The 23101-nt window shown below is 42.5% G+C and overlaps 1 protein-coding gene across 1 annotated transcript in view; it reads right to left on the reverse strand.

The window, feature by feature from the left end:
- Positions 1 to 2081: 2081 nt before the first annotated feature.
- Positions 2082 to 23101, reverse strand: part of LOC140458284 (uncharacterized) — a 28593-nt gene continuing 7573 nt past the window's right edge. The window contains exons 4-11 of the mRNA XM_072552687.1: positions 16957 to 17070; positions 15931 to 16041; positions 12719 to 12895; positions 11714 to 11867; positions 10536 to 10660; positions 8986 to 9119; positions 4775 to 5050; positions 2082 to 4331 (exon numbers count right to left, since the gene is read on the reverse strand). Of these exons, the coding sequence (XP_072408788.1) occupies positions 4321 to 4331; positions 4775 to 5050; positions 8986 to 9119; positions 10536 to 10660; positions 11714 to 11867; positions 12719 to 12895; positions 15931 to 16041; positions 16957 to 17070 (1102 nt within the window). The 3' untranslated portion in view covers positions 2082 to 4320. The remainder of the gene's footprint in view (positions 4332 to 4774; positions 5051 to 8985; positions 9120 to 10535; positions 10661 to 11713; positions 11868 to 12718; positions 12896 to 15930; positions 16042 to 16956; positions 17071 to 23101) is intronic.

A 23101-nucleotide genomic window follows, 5' to 3' on the forward strand; every position in this document is an offset into this window, starting at 1 on the left:
TTCCTCCGAACTGGTTCCTGTTCTGAGGAAGGGTCACGCGACCTGAAATGTTAACTCTGATTTCTCTCCACAGATGCTGCCAGATCTGCTGAGCTTTTCTAGCAATTTCTGTTTTTGTTTCTGATTTACAGTCTCTGCAGTTCTTCTGTTTCTTATGAATAGGAGCATGTTGTTTGATTTGATCAGCTAATTTTGAGTGAAGTTAAAAATAGATGCCAGAATTAAAAATATTCTCAGATGTGCGCACACAAATCTGTGTGATTTCAAATGAGCTACAGAGCTGCTAATGCCGGTGGAAAACTTCCTATCATGTCGTCAGCAACTCTTCCCTTCTGTTCTATTTACCAGAAGGTCATGTTGTGATGACCAATCGTTAAAATAAAAATTACAACATAGAAACAGTCCATTCAGCCCAACTGGATTGTACTGGCATTTCTGAATATATGCCTTGTCCTGGGCCTATACAGCCTGAAACTATTTCCAATTTAAAAACTTTATGCTCTTTAAAAAAAGCAACCTTTAATCTGAAAGTTCACAATTTACTTTATCTAGTATTGTTAGAAGTTGTTAAATTCTATTGTTGCTTTGTATTAGAAAGTAACTCACAAATATAAGTGATATATTTTCAAATAAGATTGGCTTTATTAAATATGGTTTTGATAGGTACATTTATTGCACTGTCACGGTTCTCAGGTGCTAACGAAAATGCAGTTCTCACAACCCCATCCAACAGCTGGAGTAGACATCGCTGCCCAGTTCACCTTTACAAGTCAATTCTTCAGATGGGATAATCACACTGGCATTCATGAACAGAAGCAAAAACAGAAATCCCTAGAAGCAGGGCATTCCAACCGGAACTCTATCAACAAACACATTTGAGTTAGACTCCATCTACCACCCCCTGAGAAACAGAACCGGAAGTGACTTCACCACGGTAAATGACATCAACCCAAAGGAACCCTAAACATATAAATAAAAATCAGGAATTTTCAGCATTGCCTCACATGAGGTCCACTGAAGATCTTACCTAGTAAGATATCAAAACATCTGGAAATGAACCTTTTCTGTTTAGCGAGCAAACCTACACCCACGAGCATTGGTTGTCCATCTAAATTACCCTTGGGTGACCCAATGCAGTCCATCTAAGTTTTTGATCAGCACCAGTGAAGGAATGGTGATATATTTCCAAGTCAGGATGGTGTGTGTGACTTCCAGAGAAACCTGCTGAGGGTGTCCCCAAGCATCTGCCAACCCTTCTCAGGGGAGAAAGAATAGGTGTAGGAATTGGCTGTCGAAGAAGCCTAACAAGACGCTTAAGCCTAAACATTAATGTCATCAACTGCAATGATGTAATATCCTCTCTGAACCTATTTCACGCATGGAATGTCTATGAGCAGCCAGTCAATGTGACATTCTGGTCGATACTGACACTCGACTGAGCTCCAAGTTTTTTTTTAGATATTTTAATATTTTATCCCTGTTTTTAATCCAATTTTCCCAGTGGCAAAGTATTTGGGCTTGAGTTGGACATCCAACAAATGGATTCAGACTCCACTGATCTGATTTGGACTAAATGGTGTTTGCCACTCATGAAGTTCAAACTGAGACCATTTTTTTGTAAACTATTTAAAATCAAACCTTTGTAGAGCTATATGGAAGGAACTTGAATAAGTAAGGTGAGTCTAATTTATTCACCTTCACCTGAATGGGATTAAAACACAGTACTCAATGCTGTCTAAGTTTTACAAATAAATAGTCATGGAGAAAACGTTGACTTTGTACATTAAACAAATTGAAATGTAATCAATTTTTGCACAAATTTACACAGGCTATTCATCCCATTGTGCCTACATCAATACTAGTCCTTCAGTGGAATGTATGTACTGCAACATTCCCATTTGCCTGTAACTTCATATTCTTGCTTTTCAAATATTTATTTAATTATTTCTTTGATAATGTTAGAATGCTTTGCTGAGCTATTAAAGAGACTCTATGTCTTGTAATAACTAATACATGGGTGCTGAATCCTTTAACTTTGGGTTCTAGAATACACTAGCACTACAGAGTATACATGGCACAAATAATATTTAAATTCAAATCTTTATTTATGTGCATCTATGAAGCAAATACTACATCAGCCATGAAACCCAAACCCACTGAGTCAGCAGGACTGAACCTGGGCTTTTCAGTAGCAAATTGTCAATGTTTTGAGTGAGGGACTGGGTAGGAGAAAATGGGGAGCAGACAGGAGGGGGAGAAAGCATCTGTGAGAAGTAGGGGATAGGAAAGCGAGGAGGCAGGGGAGAAGAGGTGTTGAGAGAGGGTGGGAGGGGAGAGATGAGTGGAGGGAGAAAGGGATCGGTACCTGGTGTGATGTTGCTTGATACCCTGCACAAGTCTAAAGCAAAAAGTCACGAAAATCCCCCTGAAACCTCGGAGATAATATTGAAGAGAATCACACACATTCTAGAGTTAAATATTTTCCCAGATCTGCGTGCATGGAATAGTGCTGTTTCTGGTGACCTACAGATCTGCTTAGGCAGATGGAAACCTGCCTGTCCGAGTGTCAGCATCTTTATTTTTCTGTTGTGTCAATTGGTTCCATTTACACGAAGGTCAGTTTTAAAATAAAAAATACCTTCAGTGCTTGTGGGTATCCTGTGAAGGCCAACAACTGTCGTCCATTCGTTCTTACACTGAGAAGAGGGTAGCGAGCTGCCTCCTTCAATCACTGCAATCTAATGTGGCAGAGAGAGGGACCAACATGCATCCAGGAGGGAGTTGCATGTTTTTGACCCAGAAACAGTGAAGGAACAGTGATAGAGTTACAAGGGAGGATGGAATGGCTTGGAGGGGAACTTGCAAATGGTGATCTTTTGCCCCTATCCTTCAAGATGGTTGAAATCATGTGCTTTGGAAGGTCAGTTAGCTCAATTGAGGCCCTTGGAATAGTGCTTGCATTTAAAAACAAACTTGGCTTCAGGACAGAGAGGTTGTGGTAAATGCTTATTTTTCAGACTGGAGAATGGTGCAATGCTGGCCTTTCACTTCTAGATGATAGATGTTGCAGGTTTGGAATGCACTGTTAAATGAACATTAACTTGTTACCGCTCTGAATCTTATAAATGGTATTTCTACAATGCTGCCACTATGTCCTGGTAGTGGATGGATGTAATATTGAAGTTGGTAGTTGGGATGCTAATCAAGTGGATTGCTTTCATCTGGATGGTGTCACGCTGCTTGAGTGTTGTTGGAGCTGCACTCATCCAGGCAAGAGGGGGAGTAAACCATCAAACTTTTCACTTCAGCATTGTAGTTAGTGAACAGAATTTGGGGAATCAGGGCATGAGTTACTCTGTGCAGGATTCATAGCCTCGGAATAAAAACCAAAAGAACTGCGGTAGAAGAAAGCAAACAAAAACAGCAATTGCAGGTCTGGCAATACCTGCAGACAGAAGTCAGTTATCATTTCAGGGCCAGAGACCCTTCCTCAGAACTGATGACAGCTAGGAAACTTCCCTGCTGAGCTTTTCTGGCAATTTCTGTCATTTCACCCAAAATAAATTTATTCTGTGCAACTGGAGAGATGGTGGTTTAGTGCTAACATCACTGGATGTTATGTGGAATCAAGGTAAGAAAGTGGAGATGAGGATTATCTGATCAGTCATAGTCTTGTGGAATGGTGATGCAGAGTTGGGCTGACTGGCCTACTTCTGCTGCTGTCTTATGATATGGGGAGTGAGATAAAGGTAACAAGGGTATGGGGATATTGGAGTAAGATTGGGTAGGCTTTGGGGGTGTGACGAGGGAGGAGTGAGGTCAGGAGTGAATGGGTTATGGGAGTATTGGGTAAGAAGGAAGTACAAGAGGGTGGGGTATGGAAAATGAACAGTAAGGAGGTATTGAGGTAAGCAAAGTGTCAAACGTGGGGTATGAGGCTATGGGGAAAGGGATGGGGAGTGGCACATGAGGTAGGGATTGTGGGGGAATAGGGTATAAAAGTGCATATGTGGGACTGTTTAGACATCCTAGTTTTGAAAAACATGAAAACTAAGCTAACAGCTACTGCATTTAAAAATGAACGCTTTGATTTTACAAGAACATGTACTTGACACATTGACTTTGAACATTTAACACAGTGTCTGTAAGCCGCGAGTCATGTTTCCACTGTTTCCTGGTCTGCTGTGTTGTTGAGTGAATGGATTATGTTGCCACGATGGTTCCCATACTGGCTCTGAGTGATTCATTTCCTAATCTTGTTTCCCGATCTCTCCATTGCACTAACACTGTGCTCTGACATAATATTGGCATGACTTACCATTAGACCACTGCTGTAATCATAATTGAAAAAAAATTAACACTGCATACTTTGGGATCTAGATTTTACTTTTCATTATTTTAGTTAAAGTATCAGCCATGACTCAGTGGATATGATGATTCTAAGATGGATTCACAGGAGCCATATTAACTAAGATTTGAAGCACAGGGAGAAGATATTAAAACTGATATTAGTGATAGGTTTAAGGAGAATCTTCAAGAAACAGTGAAAAGTTAAGAATCTTAGTAAGGGCTTTCCAGAGGGAACTGAAAACATGAATGCTAATAATGGAGCCATTAAAATTAGGGTTGTGCAGAAGTGGAGGAACTTCGAGACAGCAGAGGCCGGGGGATGGCACTGGAGCTGATTTCTGAGATGGCCAGGGGTGAGATCATAAGCTCTTTGAAAAGCACATTAAAATGGAAAGTTGAAAAATTGGTATTTCTAACTATTTACCTTTCTCCATTTTGGTGTAGGATTTCATAAATGGAATGTAATGGAACTCTGCATTCTTATCCAAATCGTAAGCTGCCAGCAATTTGTCAAGCTCTGCAGGCAGCAGGCTCCACTTCAGAGTCATACACAGTGCCTGAATGTCTCTGAAAGGCACTCTCCCTGTACCATGTGGATCTCGTGCCTTAAGGACAGACTTTAGGTCATTCCAATGTTTAACAACGTCACGTCGTAGTTTCTTCTGGATGTGGGCGACTGGGTTTTTCTGCCCGTCCTTTTCTATGTGGGATAGATCAGAATAAAGGATCAGAGACAGAAATAGAGAACACATTAGATTAGATTAGATTACTTACAGTGTGGAAACAGGCCCTTCGTCCCAACAAGTCCACACCGCCCCGCTAAAGCGCAACCCACCCATACCCCTTACCTAACACTACGGGCAATTTAGCACGGCCAATTCACCTGACCTGCACATCTTTGGACTGTGGGAGGAAACCGGAGAACCCGGAGGAAACCCACACAGACACTGGGAGAACGTGCAAATTCCACACAGACAGTCGCCCGAGGCGGGAATTGAACCCGGGTCTCTGGTGCTGTGAGGCAGCAGTGCTAACCACTGTGCCACCGTGTTGTCCAAGTTTGATGGCTTGATAAACTTATCTTAAAAACCTGAAACCAGAGTTTATTCTTGGGAAAGAGGGGGAAAGAATAACAGCTCACAGCAACCCTGCAGCTCAGATAGAGGCCATTTGGCCCATTGAGTCTGCACTGACCCCCTCCAAAGAGGATTTAATTCCTCCATTCCCAGAAACTGTTAAATATGATTAAAGGTATAGACAGTTAATGCTGGAAATGGAAATACAGAGACAGTAGGAGGGGAGCAGTGGGTAAGTTCTAGGGGTGGGAAGATGTGGGGCAATGCTAGGAGTGGGGGTGAGGAACTGTAGTGGGGGGAGGTGTGGTCTGAATAATGGGGAGTCATGGGGTGATGCTGGAAGAAGGGGTGGGTAGGTGTGGCTGGGGTGGAGGTAGGGGGGCTGGGTTTGGGTGGTATGGGGTGGGGGAAGTTTGGAGCAATGCTGGGAGTAGGGGTGAGGAGATGTGGTGGGGGAGGTGTAGGCTGGGTCTCGGTAATGGGGAGTTGTGGGTTTATACTAGGAGGTGTGGTGGGTAGGTGTGGCTGGGGGCAGGAGTGTAGGCTGGATCTGAGTGATGAGAGTGGAGGTTAGGAAGGTCTGAGCTGCTGCTGCTGGATTAGGAGTGGGGTTTTGATGATCCGTAATTGAGATGAAGCCAGTTGGGTGTTGAAATCTCTGGGGTTCAACTGCCTTTCTTACCACATTCCTGGCCCAAACCTCCCTTATCCTTAGCTATTTCACTGTCATCAATTATACCAGTCTGATGAAAGGTTAATTTTCTTTCTCTCTTGCCACTTGCTTCCATGATTTGCTGAGTATTTTCAGCATTTTCTGTTTCTATTTAATTCCTTCTCAAGTCCCATCCTTTCGTTACTAAGGTCATTTTACTATTTCATTACCATTCAGTGGTTTAATCATGTCTATCTCCCACTTCATCACTCACATCCCCTTGATGTTCTCTGCACTTAATCCAAATCTGGTCCTATCTATCTTTGTCCAGTTCTGACGCAAGATCATCGACTGAAATGTTCATCCTGTTTCTCTCTCTGCTGATACTTCCAGACCTACTGACTATTTCTCACACTTCCTATTTCTGTGTCAGCTCTGGCTAAGAGTGACTCGGTGGTTTACAAAAATGATGAGGTTTTTCCTGGCGGAAGGCAGCTCCTGGCACCCTTTATCCATACTCTGCAATCCTAGGGGCTAGTTTCCAACCCACGTTAGCTTATTGTTTCTGCTGTGAATACAATCTTAAACTGCAAGAAGCTCACGCAAGTTGCATTTCATAACAGCGGCTAATCTTCCTTGGGATGCAAAGCTTGCCCTGAGAGGACATACTGAATTGAATAGGCCTGTGTTCCATGGTGTTTGGAAGAATGGGATGGGATGCTATGGAAATCAGTCAAATTCTTTTGAGGACCGAGCACAGTTAATGTGGAGAGGATGTCTCCTCTGGTTGAATAAGGTACAATCAGAGGTCATAGGATAAAGGTTCAGCAATTAAGGGCTGGGAGAAGGAGGGATTTCTTCACGCTGCAGATTGTGAAGTGTTGGTATTCTTTACTGGTTTGGGCAGGGTTGGTGGATGCTCAACCAGAGACAGAGGTCGATAGATGTTTGGATACCTGGAGAATCACAAACCTTTTCAAATGTTGTAATTATACCTCCGCACACCGCTCATTCCATAATTCACACCACCCTCTGCTTGAAAAAGTTGCCCCACAGGCCTTTTTAAAATATTTGCCCTTTCTCCTTAAAACTATGTTCTCTAGTTTTGGTCTACCCCCCCACTCTGGGGAAAGGACCTTGATTATTTACCCTATCCATGCTTCTCATGATTTTATAAACCTCTTTAAGGTCACCCTTCAGCCTCTGACATGCCAGGGGGAAAAAAGCCCCAGCCTATGAAGCCTCTCTCAAAAGTTCAAACTCTCCAACTCCAGCAACATTCTTGTGAATCTTTTTTGCACCTTCTCTAGTTTCACAACATCTTTCCCACAGCAGGAAGACCAGAATTGAAAGCAGTATTCCAAAAGTGGCCTCACTATTGTCCAATAGAACAGCAACATGAAGCCCAACTCCTATGATCAGTGTTCTGACCAATGAAGGCAAGTGTGCCAAATGCTGCCTTCCCCACTCCGTCTACCTGCAACTCCACTTTCAAGGAACACCTGTACCCCTATGTCTCTTTGCTCAGCAACACTCTCCAGGACCTTGCCATTACCTGTATACGTCCTGCCCTGATTTGCCCAAACAAAATGCAATACCTCACATTTATCTAAATTAAACTCCATGTGCCATTCCTCAGCCCTTTGGCTCATCTGATCAAGGTCCTGTTGTTCTCTGAGATAATCTTCTTCACTGTCCACTACACCACTTATTTTGGTGTCATCTGCAAACTGACTAACCACGCTTCCTATATTCACATTCAAATCGTTGATATAAATGATGAAAAGCAGTGGACCCAGCTCCGATATTTGAGGCATGCTGCTGGTGACAAGCCTCCAGCCTGAGAAGGAACTCTCTACCATCACACTCTGTCTCCTACCTTCAAACCAATTTTGCATCTAATTGGCTAGCTGCCCTGGATCCCATGTGATCTAGAGTCTAGATTAGAATGGTGCTGGAAAAGCACAGCAGGTCAGGCAGCATCCGAGGAGCAGGAAGATTGACGTTCCGGGCAAAAGCCCTTCATCGGAATTAGAGGCAGGGTGCTTGCAGAGTGGAGAGATACTCTTCAGGCACTCTGCCTCTATTCCTGATGAAGGGCTTTTGCCCAAAACGTTGATTTTCCTGCTCCTCGGATGCTGCCTGACCTGCTGTGCTTTTCCAGCACCACTCTAATCTAGACTCTGGTTTCCAGCATCTGCAGTCCTTGTTTTTATCTTTCCCATGTGATCTAACCTTACTAAACAGTCTATCGTGCAGAACCTTGTCAAATGCTTTTCTGAAGTCTGTATAGACAACATCTACTGCTCTACCTTCATCAATCTTCTTTGTCACCTCTTCAAAAAACTCAATCAAGTTAATGAGACACGATTTCCCATGCACAATGCCATATTGACTGTCCCTAATAAGTCCTTGCCTTTCCAAATGTGTGTAATTCCCTGTCCCTCAGAATCCCCTCCAACAACCTACCCACCACTGACATAAGGCTCACCAGTCTATAGTTCTCTGGCTTCTCCTAACAGCCTTTCTTAAACAATGGCACTACATTAGCCAAGCTCCAGTCGTCTGGCACCTCACCTGTGGCTATCAATGATACAAATATCTCGGCAAGGGCAATCTCTTCCCTAGCACCTGGGTGGGTATATAAATAGGAAGGGTTTAGAGGGATATGGGACTAAGTCAGATTGGAATGTCTGGTCAGCACAGATAAGTTGGACCAAAGGATCTGTTCCCATACTGTGTGACCCTATGTAACAAGGACACGATGGGAAGGTGGAGCTGAAGTAGATATATTTAGGCATGATATCAATGGTGGAGCAGGCACAAGGGGCTGAATGGCCTACTCCAGTTCCTAATTCTTATCTTCAATTTAAATTACCAGTTTCACCAGTACAAAGTTTCACCAACCTGAGTCCTTCACCTTTTTCATTCTGCTGAAATGCCGAAGGAATTTTCTCAATGAAATAGCTTCTGCTGGGTAACTGATTGGCAAGCTGTACCATAGCTTTTCCAGTTCCATGGGGAGAAGGATTACTTTCATTCTAAAGAGAAGGTTCCAATCAACAGTAGCAACAGAATGATGTATAATGGACACAGCATGAGACAACACAATATTGATATTGTGCAGAATTCCCTTTTTAAACCTTGCTGCCACTCCCTCTTCCTTTGAGATGCTCCTTCAAACCTCCCTTTCTCCTGCCCTCCGTGTAATGAGCTTGGAAGATCCATTGGCTTTGAACCTCTGGTCCCCAAAGCTCTCCACCGTGGGGTGTGGGGGATTTCCAAACCTCATTTCTGGGTCTGCTTTCACTCAATGATAGAGATTGGCCACTACACTACGATTGATCAATAGCTTCATTGTTGTTTTATTAGTGTAGGAGAAGATGAAGGAGATGCACCTTGGGCTTTCTTGCCTGGCAGTTTGCTCAGTCTGCACCCTCTGTGTGACTCCAGCTGCACAATAATGTGGTTGCCACCTAACTACCTTTTAAACCCATTCAGTTTTATCAAACACACACAAGATGAGAGCCTGCCACTTCTTTCACAAGGCAACAAATATACAGCCTTGCCAACAATACTTACATCCCGACAGTGAATAACTGTATAAGAATGATTCCAATGTGTTTAGAAAAGAGGGACGGGCAGAGGCTAGGGAAAATAGTTGAAATGAGAAACCAAGATTTATGGGGTCTTTCGGTGAGTGTGAAATTGGGGTGAGACACAAAGTGAATTTGATAGCTTCTGTCTTGCCTCTGTTTAACTAGAGGCTCATCTGTGAGACAACAGAGTGGCTGGCAGAGTTTGATTTGAGAGAAGAGGTAATGTTTGAGTCTCTGATATAGACTGTGATGCTGGTCCCATGTCACATTCTCATTAGAAAGCAGTTAATGTATTTTTTGGCTCAGTTTTAGCAAACAGCAAATTATACCTCTCCCTATAATGACATTTCCCAATTGGAATAGGTTGTATGTTTTACATCTGAGAGCTAAGCAGAGACGATTCTTTCTTTGTGTGTATTTTTTTTTAACAATGCTTTAAATATCTAATCCACACTTCAGCTCCTGGCTTCTAACTGTTGGTGCAGTTTGTTGACTTTTCTTTGAGTTCACACCCAGACTTAACCCATCAGTCACAGTGAGCATCAATTTTTAAAAAGACTCACATCATGAAACCTGACTGACTGAACACTCGAGTGTAGACTGAATTAGATATGGCTATCAGCAGACCTGGCAGCATTTGTGGCAAGAGAGCTCTGTTTCTGTCTCCACTCAAGCTGCCAGGCCTGCAAGACTTCTGCAGCACTCTCTATTTTTTTATTTCGGATTTTCAACATTTGCGGTATTTTGCAGTTATTAGACAGCTCCTCACCAAATATCACCTTGTAAACAAATTCCAAACGTTCTCAACGGTAACTACTGGGAATAACGAAGAGCTGATGTTGTGTTTGGTAATCTTACCTCAGCAGTATGTCATCCAGCTTCTCCTTATCTGCTCCACAATCATCATTGATGCAGACGCTTATGAAAGTCTGACAAAAGTAGCGAAAGTTTCTTTCCAGGAGGCCCCAGACTAATGCTCGCAGCTGCAAGATTTGGAATAGGGACACACTATCAGGAGAGGACAAACACGTCCTCAGGCTTTATCCAGCTAGTATATTTGATTGATTTGTCTTGATTTATTGTTGTCACATGTACCTAAGTGCAGTGAAAAGTTTTGTATTGTGAGCAGTACAGGCAGATTACAGCATATAAGATCACACCGATCATAGCATGTTTAGATAGAATGGGGCAGACAAGGTGCACAGGAGGTGCACAAAAGCAAAATCAGCATTAGCTTTAAACTTAGAGAGGTGTAGAGTCATAGAGCAGATCCTTCAGTCCAACTAGTCCACGCCGACCATATTCCCAAACTAAATTATATCCCTCCAAACCGTTCTGATTCATGTACACACCCAAATGTCTTTTAAATGTTCATGATAACACAATCACATTTACAGACTTGGATCAACAGGATGCATTTATGTAGCGACTTTAACATTGTCCCAATGCAAAACTTGACGAGCTCATGAGGGGGAAGGGAAGAGAGAATTCTGATATTAGATTTAGATTCCCCAAAGATGGGAGGAAGCTCAAGTGGAGCATGAATGCTAGCACGGACTGGTTGAGCCAAATAGCCTCCCCCTGTGCTGTATTTCAAATGTAATCCTTTGTGAAAAAAACTGAATTTAGAAAGAGAGAAAAAAAATGAGAAAGAAAGAAAGAGTCAACAAACAAATAAAGAATAAAAAGATTCTGACGATAACTTACTACAGGAACAAGGATCCAAACTTTGGACAGTTGCCTTTCTCCGCTGGTAAGGTTGAATAGTGTAGCAAGAATAGGAATCGTTCCATTAAAAGGGTTTTTATGCTGTTAAATACCAACCTTAACAATTCTGTGGTGAGTTTAACAGACAATTATATGTGAAGGTTAACAATGGAGCAGTAGAAATCTGTCAGTAACCTGTGGTAATTCACAATTTACAAGGGATCTCTTCCCTCATCACTGGTCGATTTACGCAGCAAATGCCTTAACCTCAATGTCACTTTCCCAACAAATTCTAAGATTAACGTAAAATTTGCGGTGATCCAGTTTACCTCTTGAAGAGAGCGTGGCTTCTGTGCATTGCTGTATCTTGCCCAGTCACTCCCGAACCTGTCCAAGTAACGGATTCTATCTATACGGAAATTCTTATCATTCAAGAGAAGGGAATACTGGCTTACTTCCTGCTTCAGCTCCCCTGTGCTGGGCCTACATTACAAACAAGGAAAATAACAAGAAGAAGGAATCAATCTGGGGCTGGCTGTATGAATCGGAGCTCCTTGTACAATCACAGAATTGTTCCAGCTCGGAAGGAGGCCATTCAGTCCATCTAATTCATTAAGTGGAAAATTAAACTGTGACTCCAATGTGTTAATTTTCAATGAAAGCTGCACCACACAACATAAGAACTGTCAAAGTAATTTCAAAACAATTAACCAGAAAATATATTGAATATTCTTTTATTTGTAAGCAGGAAATCCAAATTTGTTTCCCACAGATCTGTATTTATAACACCATAAATTGTAAAAGCAGCAGACCCTTTGATAGCAGCTCTGATGATCTGCCTTTTCCTCATTACCCTTGATGCTCTTACTGATTAGTCTGGTCACAACAAGATGAACATCACTCCCAACATTCACTGATACTTTTCAAAATATCAGACTTGCTGGTACTGCTAACAACATAGTGGTTAGCACTGCTGCCTCACAGCGCCAGGGACCTGAGTTCCATTCCAGCCTCGGGTAACTGTCTGTGTGGAGTTTGTACATTCTCCCCGTGACTGTGTGGATTTCCTCCAGGTGCTCCGGTTTCCTCCCACAGTCCAAAGATGTGCAGGTTAGGTGAGTTGGCCATGGTAAATTGCCCGTAGCATTAGGTACATTAGTAGGTAAATGTAGGGGAATGGGTCTGGGTGGGTTGCACTTTGGAGGGTTGGTGTGGACTTGTTGGGCCGAAGACCCTGTTTCCACACTGTAGGGAATCTAATCTAAAAAATATAAAATGAGCAAAGGTGCGGCATTAACGTCACTCAGAAACTGTACATGTCTCAGATAACTCACCGGTTTTGAAAGAGGCCCAGGAACTTTGAGTAGGATACCAACTTGTTTCCTGGGTCACCGATTTTCACCACAATGTTATCAAGTTGATTTGCTGAGACCTGGATCTGAAAATTCTTCTCAATGATTTCCTTAAATGCTTGAATGTTAACTGCCTCTTGCGTGCAACCCTTGACTTTTCTATTGGGTCAAAAAATTAGACAAAACAATATATATGAAAGATTATAAGGATGGATGCACACCCATGTAGATGGTGTTACCATGGGAACCCCGCACTTGTGAACATTTTCATTGGTTGTCATGAGAAGTGTGTCTTTGATGGAATGATCACTAACCTCTGAACACTTATATGTCCGAGAAGTAGATGACACATTTGCAACATTAGCATCTGTAGCTGCATCGTAAAATTTTTTTTACCTAGCGTAATGAATTCCATCAAAACTACCAGTGAAATGAAGCAATCAAATAGGCTCATTCTTCAGTGTGAAACAAAATCAGAAATTGCTGGAAAAGCTCAGCAGTTCTGGCAGCATCTGTGGAGACAAATCAGAGTTAGCGTTTCAGGTCCAGAGACCCTCTTTCATTGGACCTGAAGCGTTAACTCTGATTTCTCTCCACAGATGCTGCCAGACCTGCTGAGCTTTTCCAGCAGTTTATGATGTTGTTTAAGATTTCCAGCATCTGCAGTTATTTTGGATTTTTTTTGTCATTCCTCAATGTATTAGTTGGAAAATATCTGCAACTATTTACTAAAAGCCTATTTTTACTGGTCACTTTCCATGTTGGGACTCTCACAGCACAGCTGCTACAAGTTCAGTTGTACTGGCAACTCGTGAATAGGGCCCTAAGCTTCTGCTTATCCTGAAACAGGGCATATCAATCCCATCATTCAGGAGCCTGTTTTATGTAGGTAAAAGAAATTTGCACTCACAGTGAACCCTTCTCATGGCAGAAAAAGCATCATGGAGACTGCCAATCGTTGCTGCATCCCCATGCAACAACCTGACAAATCAGAATCTACTTGCTTGGTCTGAAAATGAAGAGTGACAGTTAACTGTTCTCAATGTACCTCCATGTCAATGAGCACCCTCTTTTCATGTTGTATAGATTGGCATCCTTTTTCAAATCTGTTTCCTGTATCCTAGCAAGACAAAAAGCCTTGACAACGTGTCTCCTATCAGCAACATTTAAAGGTATATGAGCAGGGAGGAGGCATTTCCAGTTTCGTTCTCCACTTTTGTATGTTGGCATGTTCATATTAAATCACAGCAAATCTATACTCTATCTTGGTTGCATCGCACTTAACATCCTTACCTAACCAGAATCTATCAATCTCAATTTTTAAAGTTCATACTGATCTTCAGTCTCAACTGCACTTTTTTTTAGGGAGATTCATGGTTTCAGATTTCCGCTACTCTTTGTGTGAAGAAGTGCTTCCTCACATCATCCTGAACTAATTTTAAGATTATTCCTCCATCATTGTGGATTCCCTCCACCACAGGAACAGATTCCTCTTTATCAATGCTGTCAAATCAGACCGCCAATAGGAGGATCAATACCTTATCTTCTGCCTGGGCAGCCTACAGTCCAGAGGAATCTACACTGATTTCTCCAATTTCAAATAACCTCCCTTCCCCTCCCCCGACTCCCTTTCCAGCCCTTCCCCCTCCCTTCCAATCCTCTGACTGACCCTTCCTTCCAGCTACCAAATGGATTCATTCCTCTCATCAACCAACTAGGTCATACCCTCTACCTGTGCTCACCTATCCCTACCTCACCACTCCACTCTCTGCACCCAAACCGCTCCACCACCACCCCTCCCCTTACACTCATCCCATGTCCTGACGAAGGGTTACACTCCAAAAAGTTGACTTCTTCAACTCCTGATGCTGTGTTCTTCCAGCCTCCTGTTTGTCTACGTCAAATCCTTTAATCATTTAAAATATCTGAATTGGATCCCTGTTTAACTACATGCTTTTATATGGAATACGGGCCTAGTCCAGAACTGCAATGTTGCTGAAGCCTTTCATGTTGGATTCATTCACCACAACCCAAACCAACCCAACTGTGGTATAAACTGTTGTGACCATCTGAAATTTGGCAATTTTAAAAAAGAATTCTTGCGTGAGGGTCATTGTTACCCATCCCTCATCAACCTTGAAATGACTGGCTCTCTAGACCATGTTTGGATTAGATTCCCTACAGTGTGGAAACAGGCCCTTTGGCTCAACAAGTCCACACTGACTCTCCAAAGAGTAAACCCACCCAGATCCATTTTCCTCTGACTAATGCACCTAATACTATGGGCAATTTAGCATGGCCAATTCACCTGACCTGCACATCTTTGGACTTTGGGGGGAAACCAGAGCACCTGGAAGAAACCCATGCAGACATGGGGAGAATGTACAAACCCCACACAGACAGTCGCCCAAGGCTGGAATTGAACTTGGGTCCCTGGCGCTGTGAGGCTACAGTGCTAACTACTCAGCCACAATGCCACCCCAAAATGTTAGAAGGCAATTAAGAGTCAACCATTTTGCTATGGGTATGGAGTCAAAGACCAGACCAGCTAAGGATGGCAGATTTCCTTCCCTGAACTCATATTGGTGAATCAGATGGATTTTTAAAATGACTTTTGTTACATGGTGACCATCAAACTAGCTTTGTTTCTAAGTTAAGATTTCATTACAATGAAATTTCATCATCTACCATTGTGGGATGTGAACCCAGGATCTCAGAGCATTAGCCTAGAACTCTGGCGTACCAGGTCACTAACATTTCTGCTACACCACTACCAGCCTCTTGACTTAACTATGGCATCATCTTTCAGAAAAGGGTCAGATTTGACTTACTTTGCAGTTTCCCCACAAACACTACATTATTCACACATTATAAATTCAATCTGAATAAAGGGTTGAATTTGTCTGATGAGAGCAAACCAAAAGGTGTTAGCAACGTAACTTTTTCATTTTAATAATATTCAAGTATAGTTTATACACCAAGGGTGAGGATCATAAAATATTCCTTTAATCTCAACTATGTTCTTCATACTAGAAACTTTGAGAGGTACTGAACTGGAAGGAAATTCTGTCACAATCCATTGCAAAATCAAACACTCCTCAATCACCCAGTTACAACTTGATCTGATTTTTCCTTCACTCATTAGCAAAGGTGCATGTTTGCGATAAACATATAAAGTATAAGCATGTAGGTACCTGAATGCTGCCAAGAGGTGAAGGTAGAGCCTGTGACACTGGTTCAACAAACAAACCATCGCTTCAGAGGCAGTCAGACTGCCCTTAGCGGCCCTCAAACCTCCTCCGTCACTGAGAAACCAATAAGAGATTGAACAGCAGGTATTAGAGGTGAATTAGTCATTTGCGAAATGTAAATGCTTCAGGCTGAAAGCTGTGGTAGGGCACAAGGTTAGAGAAGGGAAATAGGATCAGTGTGGAAAGCTCCAAGCCCCCAGTGTAAGGTGACACGACCATTGATTTGAGGCTTGGTTGGACAAACCACATTATTTTTATTCATTTGGGATGCTTGCATCGCTGGCTAAGTTAGCATTTATTGCCCATTCAGAATTAAGGGAGAATTACATTGCTGTGGGTATGGAGTCACATATATACCAAATGTCGTAAGGATGGCAGATAGAACATAGAATGCAGTACAGGCCCTTCGGCCCTCAATGTTGCGCTGAACTGTGAAACCAATCTGAAGCCTATCTAACCTCCACCATTCCATGATCATCCACATGTTTATCTAATGACCATTTAAATGCCCTTCAAGTAGGCGAGTCTACTACTGTTGCAGGCAGGGCATTCCATACCCTTCTTTTTCCTAAAGGGTATTAGTGAAGGGAAGAACTTTTTTTATAGACAATCAACAGAGATTACATGGTGGTCATTCTATTAGATTTTAATTTCAGATTTGCCATGAGGGATTGAAACCCACTTGTCCAGGACATCGGCCTGACCCTCTGGACTATGAGTCCAGTGACATTACCATTATGCCATTGCCTAAATAAACAAAAGAGCATTTCCACCATCTACATACATTCAGGAGTGTGAGGTCTGGATAGGAGCATCTCTGAAAACATTCAGGATACTCAACCCCATCCAGAACCAAGCAGCTCCCTCAATCAACATCCCATTCACCTCCTTAAACATTCATACTCTGTGCATTGACACAAACAGTGTCCACCATCTACAAGATCCATGCATTCCCACTGGTTGAGTTACCTGGGACTTAACCTTGGCATCATCTTCTGGAACAGGCTCAGATTTGATCTGCTTTGCAGTTTTCCCACAAATGCTACATAATCCACATACCCATCCTTTCGTCTTAAATTCAATCTGAATAAAGGGTAGAATTACATTTAACAATCAATTATTTCTTACACAATGATTCAGTCAGAGAAAAAAGAAATTGTGCATTTGGTATAACATTATTCCACCAGAATAAGTTTAGGATTCTGTAATGTTACATGACAGAAATAGACTGTTTGGACCCTCACATTTGAATCAGGACTCATTAGAATTAGCTGTTCCTGAATAGAGGGGTTATTTTTGCCACAACACAGTCTCATAGAACCTTTCCTGAATCGAGAGAATTTTGGAAAATTAACACTACTAGCTTATTAGCAACCTCTTTTAAGATCCTAGGATGAAGTCGATCTGTAACTCCTGCTTCCCTTGTGATTGTTTTTCATTCAGTTCCTCTTTTACTCCCATCTCTAGATTTGAAGCTGTGAGTGGAATTATTTTTGTATGGTCTGTAATAAAGCAGCAAAATATTTGTTCATTTCATCCATAATTTTCTTATTATCTACTATTACCTTACCATTCTCACTCTCTAGAGGACCCATGCTCACATTACTTAGTTTTCCTTTTTAAGTTGCTGTAGAAACTCTTGCTATCTGCTTCTTTCACATTCCGAGCGAGCTCCCTCCCATAATCTAATTTCTTCCTCCTTATTAACCTTTTAGTCATTCTCTGCATTTTAATCAATCATTTGACTTTCCACTCATGGAACAGTTATGTGATATTTATCCAATTTTGACGTTTTCCTGAATATCTTTGTTCAATCAGCCTCCCCTTAGAATTATACTTTGCAGTAGGAAGGAATGTACTTATTCAGAGTATTGTTAAATATCCCCTGTAATTTGTCTCAGAAATTATAGAATCCCTACAATGCAGAAAGAGACCATTCAGTCCAACAACCCCCTGAAGAGCATCCCTCCACCCTCTCCCCGGAACGCTGCATTTCCCAACACTAAACCACCTAGCCTACACATTCCTGGACACTATGGGGCAATTTAACATGGCCAATCGACCTACCCTACCTTTCAACTGTAGGAGGATAGCCACACAGACAAGGGGAGAATGTACAGACTCCACAAGGCTAGAATCGAACCCACGTCCCTGGCATTGTGAGGCAGCAGCACTAACCACTGAGCCATCATGTCACCTGTGTCGCCTATGATCTGTATCCTTGTTTAGTCTGTCAGTTCACCTCAGCTCCCTGAGCTTTCATGCTCACACATGCTTACACTTATTAAAGTTTAAAATGCTGGTCTTAGAACTAATGAAACATTTTGATAACGAGGATTTTAAAATCAAAGTATGACATAACCAGAATCCAATGCTACTGAGGGATTGGAAAAGTTAAATTCAGAATATCACTCCAAATGAATTTGCAAGAAATGGCCAGGGCATTGTAGATTTAAAGGAAGCGTTTCTTTTACAAAAAATAAGATTGACGAAGTCGGTTCTTAAATAAAGTAGTGCAGTTGAAAACCTAGGCTGATTCCAACTTGTAGAGTGTGAAGGAAGGTACCACAGGATTAATGCAGTTTCCTATTGTGTTAGGTATAATAGATGGATTCACACACATGCAGCATAAATCTTCTTCAAACACATCTTCCTTTGGGAAACAGCCTGAATGATTATAGGAGAGAAATCAGTCAAACCCCTGGGGATACAGAATGAGAGCTATTTGTTTGATGAACTATGAACTTTATCTCATTGGCCAACTCAACTGTGTGAGCTGCGAGTTTTTTCTGCTGCATGACTGCTTTCTGGGTCATTGCAAACATTGAGTCGAAGAATTTCATTTCTATCTTGATTGCACTGACTCCTGATGAAATCTCCACCACCGCCGGCTTCCCAGTGTCCCAGATGAGGGCCTTTTCCACCTTTATGACCTATCAGAATCTCAGCAGAGAAGGCACTCAAAATCAACAGTGGCTCACTCTCTCTGTCAGCCTGATGGTTATGAACTCAAGTGCTTTTATCAGATCTGAAATACCAGGCAGAATCTAACAGGGCACAAAGGAATCTAACCCACTGTTTTGACAACTAGTGTTGAAACCACCCCAGTTTAGTGGGATAGGCTCAAGACAACTAAATGGCCATCAGACACTTAACTGGCCACCGTTGGGCCTTCTGCAGAATTGAGGACCTGAGGGGTGGAAATCCTACTTGCTGAGAACTTTTAGCCAACCAGAGGCCACAGACTCTTCATTATTGTTAGCACCAATGGGACACCAGTGGCAACTGCTGGTAATTCACCCAAAACAGCCACAGGATCAATGATGAACCCCAGGCTAAAGGTGAGTGAGGGTGCGATGCTGGTTGCAAGGTGTTGCATGGAGGAGGGGCAGGCCAAGGGGTTGAAGACAAGGGCTAGAAAGTATCCTTCAACAGCTTCCCCTTCCTAGTCCCTCAATCAGTGTCTGATTCCAAGTCTCCTTCTCTCTCACACAAACACACAGGCTCACAACTCCAGTAGCATGGGCAGTCTTCAGGAAGCATTGGAAAATCATGTGACTCCTATTGAATCGCTGAGTCACAATGGAATTCCAGTGGACTCGGGGATAACTAGTGCCAAATGCCCTGTAAATGAAACTAATTGAGATCCGGTCACTGTTTCCACCTTCATGTTAATTGAGGTCTGTTTTCCCAACACATGGGAATTCAACATGGATTTTTCCACCCATTGCCCTGGTACCTGCCATTGTGTCTGTTCCAGTGGCTCAATTAAGTTTCAATCATTAGCTCAGCTATCCTGTTCACAAATACCTGCCTGACCTGCAGAGTGTTTGCTGGATGTTTGAGCTTTGGGTTGAATAAGTAATCCAAGTTGACAGGCCACATGCAATACTGAGGGAATGCTGCACTGTTAGACATGTTAGTTTTCATGTGAGGAATTAAATTAAGGACCAGTCTGTCCGCTCAATATGCCATGAGTCCTCTTTCAAAGAGCAGCTGAGATTTCTCCCCAGTGTTCGAGTTAATGTCAATGAAGTTTTCAGTCTCGGCTTAGCGGTTAGCATTGCTGTCTCGCAGCGCCAGGGACCTGGGTTCAATTCCAGCCTCAGGCAACTGTCTCCCCCGTTTCTGCATGGGTTTCCTCCCACAGTCCAAAGATGGACAGGGGAGGTGGACTGGCCATGCTATATTGCCCATAGTGTCCAGGGATGTGCAAGTTAGGTGGGTTAGGCATGGGAAAATCCAGGGTTATAGAGAGAGGTTGGGAGGTGGGTCTGGGTGGGATGCTCTTCAGAGGGGTTGGTGTTAACTCGATGGGCTGAATGGCCTCCTTCCACACTGTAGGGATTTTATAATTCCATGAAAGAAGGGGAATGAGAAATCTGGAACATTACCCCGCAAATAGCTAGCGTGGTGAGTAGCTGTGACTTGGGAGCAGGAGTAGGGCATTCATACGTGTTAACCTGCTCCACTATTCAATAACATCATGGCTGCTCTAATTATTCCATATTCCTGGATGTCCTCAACAAACTTTCACCTCCCTTTCCCACACCACCCAGCTTATCAAGAATTTATCCATCTTGTCCTTAAAAATATTCACATTCTCTGCAACCATTATCTTTTGGGAAAGAGCGTTCTAAAGACTCACTGCTCTCAATAAGAAAAAAAATGCTTCTCTTCTCAGTCACGTGACACGACTCCTTTGTTTTAATCAGTGGCCCCTTGTTCTCGATTGTTCCGCAAGATGAAATAGTCTCTCCATATTCACCCTGTCAAGGATCTTAGGGGTTGCCATCAAATTACCTTACACCTTTATATGACACAAGCTCAGTCTGTTAAGATAGAGATAAGCCTTAATCTAATTGAATGACAGAATATATGACTCTATAACCGACTTGATGGGCTGAATGATCTCCTCCTGTTTCAATGTTCTTATTATTCCCTCATTCTACAACATTCCTGGTGAATAGCTTATGTTCAAAATGTCGACTCTCCTGCCTGACCGGCTGTGCTTTTCTAGCACCAGACACTTTGACTCATTCTACAACACTCAAACACATTACCCAGTCACCTGTATCACTGTACATTGTGTATCATGGTGATTAGAACAGTGACTAGGGGAATCAAGTGTTACGGGGGGAAAGGGTAGGGAAGTGGATGTAAGGAATGTTGGATCAGCCATGATCCTACCGAATGGCAGAACAGACTGAAGTTGCTTGTGAGAAGGTGGTGGCGAACTGCCTTTTGAACCATTACGATCCATTGCCTGTAGATACACCCATCATGCTGTGAGCGAGGAAGTTACAGGATTTTGACAGGGCAACAGTGAGGGAACGGCGATATATTTCCAAGTCTGGATGGTGACTGGCTTGAGGTGGAAATTGCAGGTTGTGGTGTTCCCATGCATCTGCTCCCTTTGTCCTTCTGAATGCCAGGGGCTTGGAAGGTGCTGTGAGGAAAGAACCAGATGCCAGAATTTATGTAGCAGAGAGATCTCAGTGGGCTGCCTGGGTGAAGGAGCTTACAGATACTGGGAGGTGAGTTGAGGCTGTGGAGGGAATTGAGTGTGAGAATAAGAATTGTAAATACGAGGCACTGCCAGACCAGTGAGTCCAGTGGACAGTGGATGAATGTTACTTGGTGAAAGTTAGATCTGTTCTCATTGATGACTCTGTTTCTGAGCCACTGATTTCATCCTTCTCTTCAGCAAACAGCTAGGGCGACTTTGATGTTGTATTTGACTCTGGGATGTATTTGCAACCACATATCCACACAATATTAAGACCATCCATTTCCACATCCATAACATCATCCACCTCAGATCCATCACTGGTCAACTACCATTGCAACCCAAATCCATGTCTTCTTTATGCCGAGATTTGACTATTCCAATGTACTGAGGACCAACCTCCTACGTTCTAACCTCCATAACCTTGAGGTCCCCCATAACTCACAAAGTCCCATTCACCCAGCAACCCTTCTGCTTGCTGACTCATACTGGCTCCTATTTAAATAACACCAAGTTTAAAATTTGCTTCCTTGTTTTTAAATCCTCCCCTGCCTTTGCCCCTCTCTATCTTTGTAATTTCCTCCAGCCCCACAACTCTGAGATTTTCATGCTCAACTAATTCTGACTGCTTTCCAGCCCCAGTTTTGTTCAACCACTACTCAGGATCTTGCCTTCAGCTACCTGGCCGATAAAGCCTGGAATTCAGTCCCTAAACCTTTCCATCTCACTGCAGCTTTGTCCTGTTTGAGGATAGCTTGAAGAAGTTAGTACTGTTCTCCTGGGAGAGAAGAAGGCTATAAGGAGAATTTCTTTTAAAAAGATGTTTGGGCTTGATAGAGTAAACAGGAAGAAACTGTTTCTGCTCTCAAAAAGGATCAAGAGCCAGAAAGCACAGATTTGAAGTAATTTGCAAAAGAAACAAAAGCCAGGTGAGAAGAACTTTTTCACCCAGTAAGTAGTTAGGGATAGAATGCATAAAGGCATGGTCAATTGAGGCATTCAAGAAGGCAGTAGATAGAAATAATGTGCAAGGTTACAGGGATGAAACAGGAGGTTGATTGTAGATGGCTGTTGCCCAATACATTGATTCTCCTGCTCCTCTGACCTGCTGTGCTTTTCCAGCACCACATTCTCGACTCTAATCTCCAGTATCTGCAGTCCTCACTTTCGTTTAGCAGATAGTGACGCTCATTTGAAGAGGTGAAACATATGAAAGAACTGAAACAAACAAGGTCATTCTAAAAGATGAAAGACTTAACAAACAATGCAGCTTTTTTCAATTATATTATTTCAGTTGCATCACACGATAATCTTTTGCTATAAATTCTGTGTCATATGATCTTACTCTCCACAATCACCTGATGAAGGAGCAGTGCTCCGAAAGCTAGTGCTTCCAAATAAACCTGTTGGACTATGACCTAGTGTTGTGTGATTTTTAACTTTGAAGAGGTGGTACAGAAATGATAGGCCAAATGGCCTCCTTCTGCACTGTATCAGCCTGTGATTCCGTTTTAAGATGCTCTTTACTCTTTGATCATGCTTTTTGGTTGCCTGCCATAACAATTTCCTCCGTGGCTCAGATTTTGCTTAATGCCACTTAAGTGA

Source organism: Chiloscyllium punctatum, chromosome 32 (assembly GCF_047496795.1).
Source record: "Chiloscyllium punctatum isolate Juve2018m chromosome 32, sChiPun1.3, whole genome shotgun sequence".
NCBI classification, from domain to species: domain Eukaryota; kingdom Metazoa; phylum Chordata; class Chondrichthyes; order Orectolobiformes; family Hemiscylliidae; genus Chiloscyllium; species Chiloscyllium punctatum.